General features: G+C 38.8%; 1 protein-coding gene across 13 annotated transcripts in view; it reads right to left on the bottom strand.

The window, feature by feature from the left end:
* Window positions 1–884: 884 nt before the first annotated feature.
* Window positions 885–20,136, bottom strand: part of CNOT4 (CCR4-NOT transcription complex subunit 4) — a 55,503-nt gene continuing 36,251 nt past the window's right edge. For 4 of the 13 annotated variants that reach the window (XM_083573624.1, XM_083573626.1, XM_083573619.1 and 1 more), the window contains 2 exons: window positions 2,958–3,170; window positions 885–2,257 (listed from right to left, as the gene is read on the bottom strand). In XM_083573624.1, the coding sequence (XP_083429750.1) occupies window positions 1,956–2,257; window positions 2,958–3,170 (515 nt within the window). In that variant the 3' untranslated portion in view covers window positions 885–1,955. The remainder of the gene's footprint in view (window positions 2,258–2,957; window positions 3,171–20,136) is intronic. The other 9 variants (XM_083573620.1, XM_083573627.1, XM_083573631.1 and 6 more) reach the window with 3 other exon arrangements.

The following is a 20,136-nucleotide window of genomic DNA, read 5'->3' as shown; positions in this document are numbered from 1 at the left end:
TGGGCTGACTCCAAGGTAAGATTTCAGTCTTTAGTGAGAATTAAGTGGGTGCCAAAATGCAAGATGCATATTTTTAGGTAGGATTATCAGACACAAATGCAATCTCACTTTAGAATCTATGGATTAAAACAATACATAAAACTGCTTCACTCTTGCTTTCTCCTGGGGTGAAACTGGAAGCATAAAACATGGTTTATTTGGCCTTGGAACAAGCTATATAGATGTCCTTGTGCTGCCTTCAAGCCCTTTCCTTCCATCCTGCTTTCAGGGTTTGGAGAGAACCCTTTAAACAGAATTTCCTGGTTCAGACATCATGAGAAGTTGGGGTTTAAGCAGCCTCAGACCAGGATTATGTCTGAACCAGGCTGCTGTGATGGAAGGCATTATTTTATTGTTTACAGCACAAAGGGCACACTGATTTTCTGAGCTCAAATAACCAGAAATTGAACTTTCTCCTTAATATATTAACCCTATTTCTCAGTGTATTTTAAATGCATATGTGCAGTTCCATGTAATAATCAACAGTCAACAGCGTGCGAAAACTGGGAATATACAGAACACTGGCCACAATCTAGTATTTTTGGTCTGTCTATGTAAGCCCCCATATGCAATATGCAATATACACTAAACAATTTTGTAATCCCCTTTGGAAATTCCCCTAAATTTAAAAACTCTGGAGACAGCATTGCCCAAAAGCAGGATGTTAACTGAGTAAAATACATTAAAGCTGGGCAGGATATGGCACAGAAAAGCTAACGTTGGCACTAGGGCAGAGAGGGCAACAGTCCAATGGGGCATGCACAGAGAGCATGTTTTCTGCCAAACCCATCACATGAACTGACAAAAATGAGCACAAAATCAAAGAAGGAGAACTCACAAAAAGCTGTCATCAAGTTTTCTGTTTTATTTAAGATTTTAGTTTTAATTCTGAAGAAAGAGGTACATTTCCTTGTTTTTAGTTTTAGAGTCAGGTTATAACCATGTTTTAATTTTATCTGTTTCTCTTTTCCTGTCTTTCAATACTGCACAAACGTCCAGAAACTACAAGGTTAAGTAAAAGCTGCAGGCAGAGGTCGTCAAAGGTTGCGCTCCTGATGGTGATCATGTGGCCCCAATGCAGTGCTATCCCAGAGTGCCTTAAATCAGGTGATTTTTTTTAAAAAAAAGAAAAGAAAAAAAAGAAAGAGAGACTGACAAGGAGACAGAAAGACTGAAGTAAATATCACTCGTGTTTCAGCTGCTTATAATTATACCATGTATATGCTAGGTATTAAATCTGTGAATATTTTTAAAACATTACGTTTACTTGAAATCTAAAGCCAAAATTTTAAAAAATCCCTCTGTTAAACCACTTCTTAGGAACAAGGCAACGTGTCAGTTTATTTCAACAGGCAAACTGTCCTTCAACCCACTTCATGACAAATCTTACTGACAATACTGTCCTACCCTCCCAATCAAGGGGTGGGGGGCTATCTCCCTGCATACTGACACACAGAATGCAAAATAAATGCCAGGCCACTGGTTTTTTCCCCTATACCTTGAATCTCTCGTTTATATTAAACTGCTTTTACATCGCTGCATTTGATTCTGAATTTTATATTATTTCCCCCTACTTGACATTTTCTGCTAGGCTAACGTAATTCCGTGCAAAAGATTTATGAAAATAATATTTTCCTTTTTATGCACTTTTGATTTCTCTCTCTCTTTTTTCTTTGTGTGTTTAAAGAAAATTCATCAGTGTGTTTCAAACACTGGCTTAGCAGAATCTTAAAATAAAATTAAAAAAAGAGATATGGTTATGACCCTGTGATTGCATTGCATTTGGAGGCTGGTGGGGAAGAGTTTTGATCAGGAACTGGATTCTTCAGAAAGAAAGATGTGGAGGAGGGACCATGGGTGGGTGTAGGAAGTCTGGGTGGGGCAATTCCTGCATTTCTAATGTTTTTGAACTTTTCCTAATGACGATCCAGCGCTGAGCTCTGTAGTAGATCTGTGGGGGTTTTACTGGGGGGTCTGAAAGCTGTCTGGAAGCCTGGGGGAGGAGAGTGAAAACTGGCGGGGTTTGAAGGTGGGGAGTAAGGATTCCAACTGGCTCTGTGCAGAGGAATCTGTGTGCTGAAGGGGTTACTGTGGGGGGTCTGTGTCGGGGCAGCACTGGGGCCATCCATCTCTGTGAGAGCCTGAAGAGATTTTAGCCAGTGTGGTGGATTGTCGTCTTGAAGGGTGTCTAAACTGTTTCCAGCGGAGGCTGGGATACCTAGGAAGAAGAGAAAACATAGGAGGAGAAAGAGGTTAAGTCAGAGCAAGCAAGAACTTCAAATGTGAAGTAGGTCAGCTTAAACCTAACCAATGGCAATGGTAAGAAAACATTATTAGTTTGTACCAAGGACTGTTATAACCGTGTTCCAGACAAAACAGTAGTTGAGCTTTCACAAGAAACATTTGCCCCTTGGAGAACTTTTCACACTTTCTACAACATTCGTCCAGAGATTTATTCACAATCTGGCTCTACCAGATACCATATGCTCCTCTACCTTTTTCCAAATCATGTTTTAGCCTTTAAAAGGGAAACACAAATAGCCTTATAAGAGAGCTTTATAAACAAGTGGAGTATGTTCCTTTTTAATGAAAAAGAGTCCAGTTAATGTATCAGTGCCTAAGGAATTTCATTGCACAGAACTGGCAAGCCATTAGATCACAGGGCAACCTACTCAAGTCTAAAGATGTATTGGGAAGACGCTGAACATGCAACGGATATTGGGATGGAGGAGGCTAATGCCTGGTTTCCCCCCAAAAAAGATGCTTGGACCTCTAGAAAGTTTGGTGGATGGAAGCTGGAAGAGACCACCGCATAGAGTTGCTTTTTCTTTCTTTCCTCCAAAAAAAGCATTGATTAATTTGTGCAAAATATGCACTTGGTAATTCTCAGTGGAGCTGAATGAGCGAGAAATCGTTACCTGTGATGATTGCGGGGTCCATCCAGCTGCCAGGGCTGTCCCAATTCAGGCTGTCGGTGGTGGCAGTGTTGGATGTTGGTACACTGTGGTTGGCGTTGGAGGGGGAAGTAGCATTGGGCAGTCCACCAAAGTTGATGTTAATGTTCGGTAGAAGTGCCCTTAGCCCGTCCTGCCATTCCTTCATATTTAAACTCTCTACAGAACTGTTGTTGTCTGGGAGATTTATCAACAAAAAAAGAAAAAAGAAAATGAAAGATAGAAAATAAAAAGCTGAAGTTAGAAACAGATGCTGTTTTTAGTGAAAGATGGTGGTTCTCTAAGCATTTAACACTGATTCCCTATCAAGAGAATGGGGCAATGATGATAAATCAAGATGAAGCTTGAATGTTGGGCTGCCACAGTATGCACTATTATTTAAGCATGTGATGGAGAAAAGTCCTTCCCCATGAAAATCAGGGTTGAAACCACAATGGTTAAAACACACTGATTTTCATTACTAGCAAGAAAAAACACAACATCTTCAGATGAAAACTCCCATTGTCCAATGACAAGATCTCTTTAGATTTACCAAAGAAGTTCTAACAGCTTCCTACTGAAGAAGATGCAAGACAATGCTACAGAATCTGAACAGGGTTAGAGAATTGTGAAAACTTTATACATCACTTGTACTTTGTCAGAGGTAGGGAGAACCTGTTTTAGCACAGAGACTCTGAAGAAAAAGGAAATCCCTAAGTCTTTTCAGACGAATTCCAACCTGCTCTGAAGTTATGAATGACACACTAAAGAACCACACTCATATACAGGACTACTAGCTTCAGTCTTTCTAAGGGAAGAGAAATGACAAGTACTAAATCGTTACTCTACTAATATTAGAAATATTAGGAGTATTTGTATGGCATTCTTTGAACTCCAGTCAAACACACAACTAAGACTTCAAGTCTTAGGGAATTCATAACCAGAAGATATGACTAGTTCACATTTACAAAGGACCAGGCAAAGTTTATGGAGAATAGGCCTATCAACAGTTCCTAGATGTGATAACTAAATGGCACTTTGATGTCCGGTGGCAGTACCCCTCTGAGTATTAGATCCTGGAAGCATTAGATTCAGAGGTAACTAGGTAGACACTGTTAACAAAAGAATGTGTGACTACATGAATCCTAGGACACAGCAGCTTAATCCCATTATAAAATTATGTTTTAAAAAACTGTTGATTATACATCCAAGTTCTATAAATGGTTTAATCAACAAAAAAGTTAAGTTGGACATGACACGTGTATTTAGAAAAACAGAATGTTGAAATTTTTTTGCAAGGAGAAATATGATCATTTGATTTGTGAATTTCCATACAGAGCCTAAGATGGTCATCTATTGTTCAACTACCACTAATTCCCAATTTATTTGAGCTTTCATGTTCTGCTGATCTCTGTAGGTATGTTATTTCAGTTCTATGTTTAAACACCTACAAGTGACTGAGATGGGTTTCATCTGCTGGTGAAACACGATGAAGCAACTTGTTGACTCCCCTTTGGCTTGAAGGCTCCAGCACCACCTCCCATGCTGTTCTGGAGGGTTCTCCAACCACATGGAGCAGGTGTTTTTTGTTTTGTTTTTTTTGGAGGACACAAGCAGCTGAAGGGGAAGTAGGCAACTGAAAAGTCATCTTCTCCTCTTTCACCAGAGGAAATGTCTCGCGAGTGGGACTCTGCTTAGGTAGTGGGTCTTGCAGGCATTAGCCAAGTCTGGATCCAAACCAGAATTTGAAAATAAAATAAATGCTGCAACTGTTTTTCAGTTGCCATATTTGTTTGGATACTTAAAGTGACAAATCCTCATCTTTGGTAAAACAGATTTTGGGGAAAAAATACAAAGTAAGGATTAATTACTTGACAATACTTTCTAGAACTAGTGATCCAGAGTCACCTTTCTTCTCTTGTGAACAGCATTTGGACAGAGTATACAGCCTTTCTATAACTGATTGAACATCCTCAAGAATCATTAGACAGATTTCAATCTATATCTGTAAAAAGGTCCACTATTAAGAACATTTACCCAAGCTATGTCTGACAAGAAGACTGTCTATAGTCCTTTTTAGGGGGGGTCTAACTATGTACCGATGAGCACACGCTCATGAAGGCCTTTCCAGATATACAGTTAAGAGCGGATCTGAAATGGGAGTCAAGAGAGAAATGGGAAAAGAGCAAACAAGCAAGAGGAGCAATGTTTATCACTCACCGCCCATTGAAGTTACAACTATTGCAGCCTTCAAATCACAAACCAAGGGTACATAACTGCCCTTCCTCAAGAAGCAAACTTTAAAAGCAAAACCTGAAGGGTGACGTGGGGTAGATGGATACCCTTTGTGAAAATGACCACAGTTTAGAGTCAAATCAATTGCAAAATAAGTGAAAGTGGTCTGCCATAGGCAGAGGATTACTGCGTGGACAGTAATTTATTTAAATGGGGACAATATTTAACCAAGAAGTAACCCTGGAGGCTGTTCAAGTCATGGGAAAGAAGAAGTGGACTACCAAGCACTGAAAGGCAAACAGCACCCGTCTCAGAGTGTGAAATAATTTGGGTTGCTCAATATTTGTTGTTAGTAAACCAATGAAAGCTATTTTAGCTTAGTATCAGTGTGTAAGAGTAAGCACAAAAATTGTGACCTCTCAGCTACCGCTGCAAAGGAACTGCTGCATGAAACAGGTGGTCTACACTGCTTATCACTTCAGGGCTAAACCCAAGCAGTAAGGTCGTCCTCAACTACTGACAAATACTTCTCAAATACTGACAAGTGCTCAAAGAAGCAGTCTCTAGGCTTTGAGAGATGCACTGTGCACTCAACTAGGTATCTGGTGTAGATATAATACTTCCAGTTTGCTATCTACCATTAACCAAATAAGGAGTGGGCAGGCAGGTTCTGTCTCCCCTCCTCCATCCTTTCCTTCTGGAGCATGAATTCCCTTTGTCCTTCCCCTGCTGACCTTAACCACATTAATTTAGCTTACTGAGAACCTTGGCTTCTTTGTTTTTACCGCAAGGGTTGGAGCATATGTGATAAATGACTTGTGAAAGCTCAGAAGCCAAATATAGTATTATGTATAATTTCTTTTTTCTACACCTCTTCACAAAGGAGCCCAGGGTGACAATATGGCTGCATAATATTTCTAGTGAGGTAGAGTGGGGGCTTGAGGGCTCCTCGCTGGTCCTGGCCTCTCCTCCATGGTTAGGAGCAGATAAATGATAGAAACAAAACAAGGTGAAAGGGAAATGCATAATAGAGGTTGTAGAATTCAGAAAGGGTTACCCTAGTTCAGCCACGTTTTTTCTTCTTAAGTATTTAAGACAGGCATCCCCAAACTCCCTGACCACTGGTCCTGTTACTGTAGCTAGGGATGATGGGAGTTGTAGTCCCAAAACAGCTGGAGGGCCGAGTTTGGAAATGCCTGATTTAAGAGTACATATAGCCCTGTGCTCAAATACTTGACTCTGGGATTGGCTAACTCAGGCACAGTCCTCCTTGAAACCTCAACTACACAAGAGATAGTGTTATCACGGCTTCCTTCCCACAAAGACCTACATGCAGTTGGAATACAGGTGTCAGTAGGATATTAAGGTGAGGGACTTCCACATATTGTTGGACTCGAACAGGCCAAGCAGTCAGGGATGGTGGGACTGTCTTCTCTTCTGTTAACCTGTTCTGTATAATACTAAGAAACTGTCATAAGGAAAGGCCATACTGCCTATATGGAATAGCTTTTGTTTATCAGCCAAGTTCAATATTGCAAAAGGCAAAAAAATACATAGTGAGGCTTTGGTATTATTCAAATATATTTTATTAACCTGCATTCTAAGTACTAAAGAACTAAAAAAAATATTTAACTGGATTATCTTTGACTTTAAGCAATATTGTCCTTAAATATTAATTCTGCCCCCACTGTTTGTTCTTCCCCTTCTCCTGAGGTAAGTAAAGAGAAAGAGGGTATTCAAATTTTAGTAAGAGGGGAGTTATATTCCTTTATAAACCAGAATGGAATCTGAGCCACAATGCAGAATAGGTGCTATTTAGGGCAGCTCAACTTTTAAACAGGATAAGTACTGTCAATGTTGTATTTACTCTTATGAAATGGGTGTGATGTGAGAAATGTGTAATCCACAAATGCATGATGTGATACTGCTTTGTCACTTTTGCAACTGCTAAGCAAAAATGTTTTTTCTAGCAGCATCTCTGTAATTTGTCACTTGTTCAGAAGTCACCTATGTTACAGAAATACCACATGAATTTCAGGCAGATGCGCATCACCAACTTTCAAAAAATGTATCTGCTATAAAGTGATGAATATAAGAAAAGGCAATGGGCTAGATAAAGGAATCCTTGCTAATATGATCGCAGAACAAGTTTACTAATAAAAAGTAGCTGTTGACACACAAAATGGTGGTGTTCTAACATCACAACAACATGGTTTATTGTGACATGAATGAGCCAGAAAAGTCTTGGAAAACATTTACCTTTAACTAGTCACAAATTCCTAATTCATCTGAACCAAGGAATACCGGTTTAACACAAACTATGGTCAGTTGCAAAACCACCCAGTTTCAAACCATGGGTTATGATGCTAGCTTATTTAAATTATAGTTACTTTAAATGAGAGAGACAGAGGATAAATACTTTAATGAATGAAATCCATTTTTGCATCAATGAAAACACAAAGAAATGAAAGACGGCATTTGTTTTGTTTCCTTGTAAATTAGGCTTAAGGAAGAAATGTACAATCTTGAAAATGAATATGAGTACCTGAACTTCAATAAGTGAAATCAAAACTTATTATTGAAATATTTTAAAACTAAATGCTTCCCGTGTTTTAACAAACTGTTCTTGATCAAGTAGTTAAGAAATTAAGCTGATGCAATTAATTAAATGAAGATTAGCAACAGTGGTTTTTATATTGTTATAAAATTGACATTCTTCAACTGAAGTGTATGGGGCATATTTAACCAAGTCATTCTCAGAGTAGACTCACTGACATGGATATGACTAACTTAAGTCCACTGATTTCAGTGGGTCTGAGTATGACTTAATCTGATACCATCCTATTTTTAGAATACTTAAATTTCCTTTGACTAATTGTATCTTTAATAAATATAATTCAAACATAATCTGCACCAATATATTAATATTTCAATATTAATTATCATGTAGCCTCACCTTGTTCATGTTTTCTCATTAGTGTATGTTCAATAAGGCTTACTCCAAGTGAGCAGAAGAATCATTACTGAAAGTTAATTATTTTCTCAGTGGTCACCCCCTAAACCTGCACATTAAATGGAAATTCTGCTCTTTACCCCCAAGAAATAAATAAATAGGGCAAACAACCCACTTTTTATTTGAATACAGTAGAAGATGCTAAGCGGTATGGCAACATGCAATTCAAGCAATTTTACTTGGAAAGCTTCCCTGTTCGTTCCTCAGCTGTGGTGAATAAAAGGAGAAATAAAAACCTCCTTCTCACAAAGATCCAAATTCTGTGAATTTCCAAGAACTATGGCAGAAATTTATAGGGGAAAGCTAAATATTGCAAAAGAGCATTTTCAACTATAGTCTCAGTTTTCACATGAACAAAATATTAGTCAAAGCATCTTTTAAAGAAATGTATGCTCCTCATGAGGCTGACAGCAGCTTGGAACTGGCACAAAATCCCAATCCTGAAGCATTAATCCAAATACACTGATCTTCAACTGGTGTGTTGGGAGACACCAGTAAGTTGTGGACTGATCCGAGGTAGGTTGCAACAGAAGCACAACCATCATGCAAATATATGGTAAAAAATTAAGTAATGGATCCCAAAATGCATGTTTGAATTAAAAGTAGATCCTGGGTTTGAAAGGGTTGAAGATAGCTGATCTAAGATACTAGACTCATATTTATCTCACAGGTAGCAATTCTCTGCTTTTCCACCACTAGATGGAGATGAAAACCCAGACATGAGGTGATACATTATGACATACCAAAATCCAGCAGACTGGAGAAGTCTAGTTCAAATAAATTCAAACACAGATTCATAGGAGAATGTTTAGTAAACCGTTCTCTAGCACACATTCAGGACTTCTGAATACACGACAAACTATCAAACTCTCTCTGATAGTTTCGATAGTTCGAAGCTCTTCCCTTTCAGATGCTTTATACCAAAGCCAGATGGTGGGACACAGTAATCCTGCAACACCTAAGACTTAATTCTAAGAAACAGCAAATTAGGTGGCTAATCTGTGTCTCAACTGTACATTTCAGACAGCAGATATAAGCTTGCTGAAACAACTGCTCCTCCATGCAAAAAAAGTCCCTGTACACAAAACTAGGCGCCAGAGAGATGGGCTCTAAGTCAGCCTTCTCCCCGAAAGGCTAGTTTCCTATGCATATGAATTTTCCATGGGGGAATCTTACCTCCCCGCCCCACCTCTCCCCCACCCCCATCATGCACAATCAGAGGTAATGAAGGACAGACACAGGTTTATCACAATCCATCACCAACATTTATAGTCCATCCAAAGCCAGCTAAACGTATGAAGGGGACCTAGGGGAAGTGGCTATAGTGTTCCCTGCAATGGCCATACCCTTGATGGACTTATTGACAGGGATGTCCAGAGTTGCAGCAGAGGCATCAACAGCAGTGGTGGCTCAGAGAGGAGAACCAGGTATGCAGTGTGAAGCTGTTATTGTGCATTTCTCTACGACCCCAATGTAGTATTGCTCCAGAGAGCTGCTATATGGGACACAAAACAGACAGCTCATTTGTTCTTCTAGACTGCTAGGCACTCCACCAGAGCAAGCAAATCTTTAAAGGGTCCCTATACAGCCCAGGTGGGCCATTTAAGCATTCCTCTCCCTCCATTCTGCTCAGTGGTGAGAGGAGTTATGAACAACTGCAGTAAGTCAGGAAGCTGTCTGTTTAATCCCTTCCCAAAGTCCCTGACATAGCATCACTGGGAATCAACACAGTATCAGGGGCACAGGAAAGCAATTAAACTGGCTCCTTTGCTGCAACTGCTCAGAGCTCCTTAGCACTGAAAAGCAAAGGATGAGTGGAATTATGAGTCTGCTTAGTTAAGAACTTTTCCTTGCTGCTTGGTGCAGATAGAAGTAGAGTGACTGCAGAGAGCGCTGAAGTCTATTTTAATTCCTCACCCATTTTCCTGTTATGGCATTATTCTCAAGCAATACTACTTTGAGAGCGCTGACAGTATATAGCCATTGCTCCAGCTCCTCAGCAGTGCAGAATGGCAAAATGGAATAATTTTGCCCAGTCCAGAGCAGCAGTGGACCCAGCAGGGGCCCTTTGGGCTCCAGCATCTGACTGACCACACCATGTGCTGATGCCAGGTCCAACCTTCTATAAAATTTTCAAGGCACTTAACCATCTCATCTGCTATCTGAAGTCTGTAATTCATCTGCACAGTGTAATGCCAGAGGGAATATAGAAGTCTTTTTTAAAAATAAAATGAAATAAATTATGCTAAAGGGGCTGTGATCTTGTGGTCTACTTGTAGTAAGTTAGAATGTATGAACCGCTCAATAAGCCTTAGCAGATATATTTTAAGATTCAGCTGTGAAGTATTCTTCCAAGTTAAAATGATTATCGTCATCACTTAAAGCATCTATTTTTATCTTGTGAATCACCCTGAGGTCCTTTGATGAAAGATGGTATATAAATCTAATAAATAATAATAAAATATAATAAAATAAAAATAACCCAAAAGCTTTGGAAAGAACCGTCACAACAGAAGCTGTTACTACTGGTGGAAGTTAACACTAGTTAGCAATGCCTTATTCAAACTGACTTCTGTAAAAATGAAAAATATAGGAGTACACCGGTCTGGCACACAGTGAAAAGACCGAAAGGGTTCTGGTTCATTCACACTCCCTATGCATACTACCTTTGATGGCTCTAGATTCACCACGTAAACTGGCCAGCTGCCAATTTCTGCAGAGGCTAAAATTTTCATTTCACACTCATGGCCAGCGTTATGCTTCGTTCCACACTTCTTGACAATGCACATGTAACTTTTCCAGTTGTTTAACCATAGTCAATTGGTATGAATAGGGTAAGAGATCACGCTCTCCTTTGTCTCCTACCTTCTGGAGGATGACTGAGCCCCACCTTTTATTGCTGCTGAGTAAGTATTCCTGCAAAGAGGGGAATGCAGCTCATGATAAGTGATTCTAGGAACAGTTATTTTGTTTAGCCATGGTTAAACCATCAGGAACATCATGTGTCCATAGGCTCCTACTCTCGACTAGTTTTCTCCTCTAGAGCTTAAGTTCTACTGAATTTTACAATGCTTGCTCTGTGCACTGAGTAGTTTCAGTTAAAAACATTCCAGAAACAATTACATTTCAAACACTCTTCCACCCAATGATCCTGGGGTTAGATGGTGTTTAACACCTGATGTCTTCACCCTACAGACCAGGGCTGACTATTCCGCCAAGAACATACCATTATTAAACATACCAAGAACACATCATACCATTAAATATGGTACATACCATACTGTACATGGAAACTCCTTTGATAATAAGCAGGTTTTGCATGGCCAGTTATTTTGTAGGACTAAGACTATGAACCAATGAACGGGAAGTGACTGGTCCAAAGGAAAGGAAAATCTAGTATGACGCCCTGTATTCTGCCATGCCCAGGGAGAGCCAGGGGCCGTAGTATAGGACTTGCTTTGCATGCAGAAGGTTCAATCCCCAACATCTCAAGGAACTCAGACTGCAGAGCTGAGAAAACACTGCCCTGGAGAGATGCTGCTGCTAATACTGAATGAGATAAACCAGCAGTATAGAGCAAAGTGGTATGCTCACACAGAGAAAAGGGTTTAATACTCAGCAGGTTCTGGTTTTTGCATCTGGGAGAGCTTTAAAGTTTTTTTTTTCCTGGAATAACTGAATAATTTAAAAATATTTCCCTTCAATATTACTATTTCAATGACAACTAATGCATCAACATAGGAAAAACGGACAAGGCACCAGCAGTCCAGCACTGGCGGTTTGTGCAATCTTTTCAAACAAAACAAAACAATCTTTACAAACAAAACAAAAAATGTATCTTAGCAATATAAATCCCCTCAGCAGATATGCAGACAAAGGAGACTTTTAATATAAAGTACATTTGTACTAAATTCTGAAAGCTGCTCCACAAGTTACATTGTAGAAAACACAACACTTGTTTTCTACTGCTATGTACGTGTAGCAAGCAGCCATCACCATTTTTGGATAGCTATTCTGCATTTCATGGCTCTCTTTTTGAAGTGTTTTGCCCTTCAATTCTCATGGTAAATGTAAACATTTATTTCTGGGACCTGTTCCCAGGTAGTCTCTGAGCTTTATATTTGGTAAGAACTTCATTAGATAACAAAAGCATTTTGACATCTAAAATGATAAAAAAGACAATTCAATTCTGTAAGTTACTCTACAGTGTAACATAACTAAACAGTCCAATACTGCTTACCTGTGTCCCCTTTCACTTTAAACTAGGATGAATAAAACACAACATGATGCTGGCTTACAGGAAGATATCCCAATAGGTAAGAGCGTCACAATAAAAGCTTACATGGCTCCAGAACCAAACTCCTCCATGGTAGTATAGCAACCTGGATGTACTAACATAAGCAGACCTTTGAAATGGGGTTTGAGTTTAGTTTAGCAAAAGTGTAAAGTACATGCTCTATATGTAGAAAGCCCCAAATCTGATATTCTAGCTCTCTACTTCAGAATTTGTCAGGCAGCTGGATAGTGGGACACTCTTCTCCAGCACCCTACAGAGCAGATCTACAACCTAGGCGCCCCTTAGAACTAACCTGACCAAAGGTGAATTCAGATGTACACTTCTCTTTCAGTGAATGATGCGCAAAATACTGTTAATTCTCTTAGACTCACATTTCAGCCTCATTTTGAGTAAGATTACCAAATAAGGAAATCCTCCTTACTATATATTTCTCTATGAAACCGAGTCACACACCTGAAACCCAGGAAAATCCCCTAAAAACCCCTAAGAATCATCAAGACAAAATAAAGATGCCATTTCATATTCATATAGAAAGGGTCTTCACTTCTGAGCTTGAGCCAGCAATCATGCCATTGTAATTTTCCTTTGTTAGACTATCTCCTTATAAATCTTAATATCAGCAATGTTGACATCTAATAATATTGAAGTAGCTATGAACTGTCAACTCATATGGAATTTGGTATTTATACAGCATAAGCAGCAGCAATTAACAAGGTCTGAACAGATATGCCGGGAAAAGGGCTAAGGCCCAATATGCAGATATCTTTATATACACATACTTTCCTGGGATTGGGCAGTCTGTCCAAAACGCAACTGTGGCCCATCAACTGCCCATCTCTAGTTTAGGATTTAGTTATACTGAAGTTCAAATGAGTAATCTGAGATACCGCTGTATATGTACAAGACTTGGAAACTATACAGGTTGCTTAATATAAAAAAGCAGCTTAGAGAACAGGAAAAGCAAAGCATCTCACTTAAAAAACCCAAATGCACTGGAGCAGAAATAAATATTTTCTCATACCACAGTTTAGTTGCATCATCACAGTTACTCTGTAAACCAATGAACATACCCTTAAATATGTCATTCTGATTTTATGTTGCATTTTACATTTATTACGATTCAAACTGAAGAGTTTCAGAAAAAAGGAAGAGTTTCGGGGGGTGGAATTACATTCCCTGCAAATTCTAAATTAAGGTTGTGATCCAAGTCAAATATGGCCAGGATACACACACACACACACACACACACACCAACCACATATGTTGTGTGTTACAAATGCTGTTAGAGCATTTAAACTTTAAGTGTGTTTAGAAACAAGTTACGTGCTTTGGCATGAGAGCAACTGAAATGGGACTTTGGAGAAACGCTGAAGAGATCTTACAAATACATCCAAACTTTGTGGAAATGGTTTTTAAGTAAAGGAAGGGGAGTACTTGAAAGGGAAACTTAGAAAGTAAGTCAATTGTGCGTGCAGCTCTGGATCATGACCGAAGCCTTCAGGGACTTGTAAATAAAGTGGCCTAAACACTACTGTGTGCTTAGTAACAATTATTAAGCCATTATGTAGAGCAGCAGACCACTGCGCTCTGTTAGCAAAGATTGGAATCCAGATTCCGCTTTTCATAAGGTCAGATAAACAGAACATGGACTATAAAGAGTAGAACACAGAATTTAGCTTTTGCTTTTTTCGCTATTGGGAAGTAATCAATTCCCATTTTTAGACCTGACATTTGATAGAAATATAGCAGAATAAAATGAGTGATCTCTCCGTTAACATCTCTATGTGCTAGTAACTAGATTTACTAGCTAGTTCTATTCTAAAGTTCTGCTGTAATATCTTAATTTTTAAGCACTGCTCTTGATCTGCAATGCCCCCAAAGTTACAGCACCTTCTTGACAGGTACTGCCACATTCATAAGATATGGACACATATATTCGAGCAAATAAATCAACATCTGTGGGAGGAAACAGGAAAGTCATGAGAATAAAAGATCCTCACTGACTGTCCTCTTGTGGGCTAGCTATCTGTTTGAGCATAGTAATTTCCCTAACAGCAATAATTAAATTAAATGTTTGCTAAGTATACTGGCAATGGAGAAATGGTAGAAACAGACAAGAGCGAGCATGACAAGGTATCAACACAAAAGGTCATAAAATGAACAGGTATGACAGTGATGATCCTCATGAACTATCATACTAAAGATAAAACTATGTGCCTAGGGAAGCCCTCTTCTTGTTCAGCTCAGAATTTTAATGCTTTAATTTTACTTAGATTCTTTGAACACAATAATCAGATTTTCACTTTTATTTTAGTTTGGCAGAAATGATGATAATGAGAAGATACAGAAAAACGGGAAATAAAATATATTTCTGTAAGAACTTGGGCCTCATCTTCACCGGAGTTCTTTCCTTCTCCCTACCTACTTCGTCCCTCAATGGAAATGAAATCAAGAAAGCCTGCTGGAGTATCTAATATTTGCAATAAATTCAGATCCTAAGCATATGTTAAAGATGCAAAAGCAAACCATGGCAATGTGAATCACCTTAAAGTCTTTGAATAGAATAATATTGTGTTAACTTGACAGGAAAGGAACTAATTAACAGAGATTAATAGTCTAATGTAAAATGAATGCAAGGTCCAGCGCATATACTTTACTGGACAATACATGACAGACCCAGCTCACCTTTGGAGGTCCAAACGATATGCCAGCATCCCCTCTATTACTAGAGGTTATGACTTACAATGACATTGTGGCTATAACCTGCTGCAATGTCTTCTGCAAACATCCAACCCTGCACATATGTAGCTTACACTGAGGTTGGAACATGACCACCAGGCTATTAACAGATATTAACTAGGAAGGCTTCCAGTCAAGTGTCAAAACTCAGAAAAGAAGCTCGAAAAATATGAACCAGAAAAACAAAATGACTCTAGTGGACATTGCTGAGTTTCAGTCACTGGAAACCAAGTTCATTTCTAATCTGTTAATAGGCAAGCTATTCCATTGAAGGTCCCTGAAGTGTAGTAAAGCAAGCTCACAATAACATAAGAGTTACACGTTGAGACCAAATACATGGGCCAGCTGCTTTGACATCTAAAAAGTGATCAACACATTCCCTCCTTGTCCTTTTGTGTTGTATCATTCGGATTGTAAGCCTGTGGGCAGCAAATGCCTTGCTTTTTACTCTGGGAGCTTTTACGGCTGAAGAGCGGGGTACAAATGTGTTATACATATGAATATTTAAAAAAACAGATAGAACTATAAAACACTATGTTTTATATATATACATAATACAAACTGACAAAACAAAACACCCAATACTTCCTTTAGTCATTCCTTTGGAAGAAAAGCTGCACTCAAGAACAATAAGGAAGTCGCATCATATTCTACATGAGGAGCTCCATAGGGTTGAGTTGCAAGACTGATGCCATTTAATTATCTTCTGAAGCAGTCCACACATTTCACAAAAGTCAATGATGATACAACACTGGAAGAGCCTAGAAACATAATGGGCTAATTTTCTGGGAAGGTGGTGCCAAAGGTTGTGGCAGAGCAACTCCCAAGTATTCCTGAATGATACTGATTATCTGGATTCACTTCAATGTGTCCCCTGCTTCTAAGACTGAATTGTCCTGATTTATGGTCTTTATCAAGAGAAGGACAGAGAAGTGTGACCCTTATTACTCTTACTAGATCTCTCCATGGCTTTGACACCATTGAGCAGGATGAGTATCAAAAGGCATTATATCACAATGGTTTCGTTCCTACCTGCATGGTCAAATCCAGAAATGAACTGGGGAGTGGGGGGAGAGCGACTTTGGCCTCCTAGCACTTATGCAATAGGATTCCACCAGGCACTGCTTTGTCCCTGGAGGGCAGGGTTTGCATTCAGAGCCAGTGTGGTGTAGTGGTTAAGAGCGGTAGACTCGTAATCTGGGGAACCGGGTCTGTGTCTCCGCTCCTCCACATGCAGCTGCTGGGTGACCTTGGGCTAGTCACAGCCCCACTCTCAGCCCCACTCACCTCACAGAGTGTTTGTTGTGGGGGAGGAAGGGAAAGGAGAATGTTAGCTGCTTTGAGACTCCTTAGGGTAGCGATAAAGCGGGATATCAAATCCAAACTCCTCTTCTTCTTCTTCCCTTTGATGGAGCAGGCACATAGATTGGAGGGACAGCTGAATAAATCTTTGTCAACCAAAGTCTAGGTTTCCTTTTTTGCTTGGAGGGCTTTTTACCAGCTTCACCCGGTCAGCTACAGCCATATCTGGATGGGGATAACCAGGCCGTAATAGACCATGCACTCAAGACTAGATTACTGAAATGCATTCTATGTGGGACCACCCTTGGGATTGATCCAGAAGCTCCAGCTGGGGCAGAATACAGCACCTAAGATAGTTGATGTGAAGAGATGGTGGGCAACATGTAATACTGCTGCTAAAATATCTGCTCTGGCTGCCCATGTTACAGGGCAAGGCTCAAGCCTCATATTAATATAGAAGGCCCTGAACAACTTGGATTCTGAGTACTTTAAGGGCTGCCTAAGTTCTTATATGCCAGTTTGATCATTGAAAACTGAAGGAATGATGTTAGTTGTCCCCCATGTTTCAATAGTCCGACTGCTTTTCATGAGACGTTGGGAATCTAGTGCTGTTGGTCCCCCACTAAAGAATTCTCTTCCAGCAGATGTGGCAGGCATCCTCACTTCTCAGATTCAGACATCTCTTGAAGATTTTTATGTGTTGCCAGTCCTATTCAATGGTTTACACTTTTAAGATGAGGCAGTCATTTTTACAAATATTCTGTATTGCTGTTAATTGTATTTTATCTCTTTTGTAGATCCTCTTGTACACCGCACTGAAATTTTGCATGTGAGTGGTATATAAATATTTTAAATAAATAAAATTAATATGTAATGTAACAACATTGAGAGTCCACTAGCACATACTATGCAACTTGCCAACATAAAATTCAACAGCAAATTCAAAAAAATTCCTTCTTTCTGCATATTGACCCTGAATTAGCAAGTAAAATTCCCACACTAATATAAAAAACCCTTGCAACTCTTGTATGCTACAACGGCAGCAAGAATACTTATAGCAAAGCACTGGAAGACTCAGGATCTACCCACTCTGGAAGAATGGCAGATGAAGTTGATCGACTGTATGGGACTGGCAGAAATGACCGGCAGAATCCGCGACCAGGGAGAAAAGTCAGCAGAAGAAGATTGGAAGAAATTTAAGGATTATCTACAGAAATATTATAAAATTAATGAACTTTGAAAAGATGTTGGTTTGAACTTTGGTGGGGACTAGCTGTTATGATAAAGATAATGGGGATTATAATGGTTTATGTTATTAAATTTAAAAAAAAGCTGAATGGAAAGTAAGGTTTTATTTTAAAAGGAATGTTAAGAGATTAGGATTTGCTGAATTAATAAGGTGAACTAGAGAACAAGAAGGGGAGGTATGAGGAAGTCAAAGAAATATGTGATTGAAAAACTGTTATTGAAACTGAATTGTTTTTAATATTGTTCTTTTTCTTTTTTTTTCTTTTTTGTGTTTATATAAAATTGGAAAATCTAATAAATATTCATTAAAAAAAAATAAAAAACCCTTGCAACTCTTAATTATATTATGACTTAATTTAGATAACATATTCAGTGTATTTGGCCTTGTAATCAAGTTTAGCACTGCTGAAAACAGTATTTTCACTGGGAAATACTGTTCCTATGATTTAAAAAGAAGTCAATAATTACTAAAATATTTGTTAAACTATCTGAAGATAGCTTTCTCACATTGATGGCTAAGTCAGTGAAGCCTGATGTCCACCATTTGTAAATAAAAGATATAGTTTAGTTAAAAAAGTAAGTACCTCAAAGATCAATCTAAAAGCCAAGAAAGATTTTTCATCCAATAAGAAAGGTGCAAAATTCAGGAGAAGGGCAAAGCAAAAAATATTTCATGCATATTATGCCTCAGAAAGGTAGAAGCTCTGTCAGAGATGACATAATTATTTAAGGACATCTGTCTTCTCCTAAAATGGGGTGCATAAATGGAAAACTAATAGGCACATACATCATAAAGCCAAGACATTTCTTCAAGAGAGTCAAGGGGAAGGTTAATACAATATGCAGAAAGTTAAGATATTGAAAGCTGCTAGAATGCTCATTAGAGACAATGTTTTCAGCATCAAAATATCCATAACCTAGCAAGGAATGGTAACTAGTCACAACCTCCAAGTTGCCTTAGCAATTACTACACTTAACTGGAAATTCCAGGCTTTTCATTTTTTGATGAACTTTTCACATGCACGCAGAAAGAGATTAATGCTTTTCAGCACAAGCTTTTTATGCCATACAACCAACTTGCCTGTCCCTGGTACAACTTACTGCAGAAGCTTTATACTTCATAATATTAGTTGCATTGTTTTAATCTTCTAGCGTCCCTAAAGCAACTATGACCACTACTACGATAAAGAGCTACAAAGATCTATTTTTGAATCAAGCCTCTGAATAGCACAGGCTAAGAATCTAAGTAAGTAAATTAGCAAACACTGTTTTCTGTAGGTTGTGTTCAGAGTTCCTAAAGAGTTTGTGTGGTGTAGTCAAAGCATTGCAGTAGGTTCAAATCCTTACTCATCTGTGAAGCTCACTAGACCAGTCTTTCTCAGCCCACAGAGTTGTTGCAAGGAAAAACATGGGAGTGAAAGAAACAAATTTTACAAGTAGCATAATGTTTACTAAATCAAAGGGGGAGGAAACATATTTCATTCAACTACACTACAACACTCTACTTCAGAATATACCACGTATTTAGAAGGTGGTTTTGACTCATTGTTCTCAAACTTTTTTCTCAGGACCACAACTTTCAAAATAAAAATTTGCTCACGCCACACTGATTTTTTTAATTGATAAGAAATAAATTGGAGAACAAAAAGAAACAACTCCTGGCAGTGCTTGATTTTGAAAAGGTATCTATCCATATTCTGCAAATAAATAAATAAATGATACTATACTCCACGATACTACACTGAAATGGTTAAGTGTTTCTTTGATTGCCCTTGAATCTTCCTACAACCCTTGCCATCTTCTCTGGCCACACCAGTGTAATGTGCCACACCCTTTGAGAACCACCGCTCTAGAGGTCTCTTCTACTGAAGAGAAGGAAATGGATTTTTCAGGCTAGGCCAGAGTTCAGAGTCTTCACACATTCAAACATCATTTCCACACTAACACACCTGATTGTTAAGTTCAGTGATAGCCCCTTTTATCTAATGGAATATGAATGGGAGAGCCCTTAGCAGACATCTTTTTCTGGGCCACATGGAGAATCTGAAATGCTTCTCTGCATGTTTTTATATCCTGACATAATTACTAGCTTTTTCCATTTTCAAACTATATATCTAAGCCAGAGCCAAAGCTAAGACTAAAGTGCCAAAGAAATGCTTTTGTAACCAGAATGAAGAGACAGGTGTTGTGACCATGTTACAGATTTTATGATAAACTGCAAATCCTCTGGATTCCCAAAATACTAACATAAGCAGTCACTATCAGTAAGAAATGGATGGTATATAAATGTTTTAAGTGAATCATAATAAGAATAGGGGAAAAAACAATAA

This window comes from Podarcis filfolensis (assembly GCF_964270895.1).
Source record: "Podarcis filfolensis genome assembly, chromosome: 10".
In the NCBI taxonomy this organism is placed as follows: domain Eukaryota; kingdom Metazoa; phylum Chordata; class Lepidosauria; order Squamata; family Lacertidae; genus Podarcis; species Podarcis filfolensis.
The sequence above is the reverse complement of the archived record's forward strand: the minus strand, read 5'-3'. Positions and strand labels throughout refer to the sequence as shown.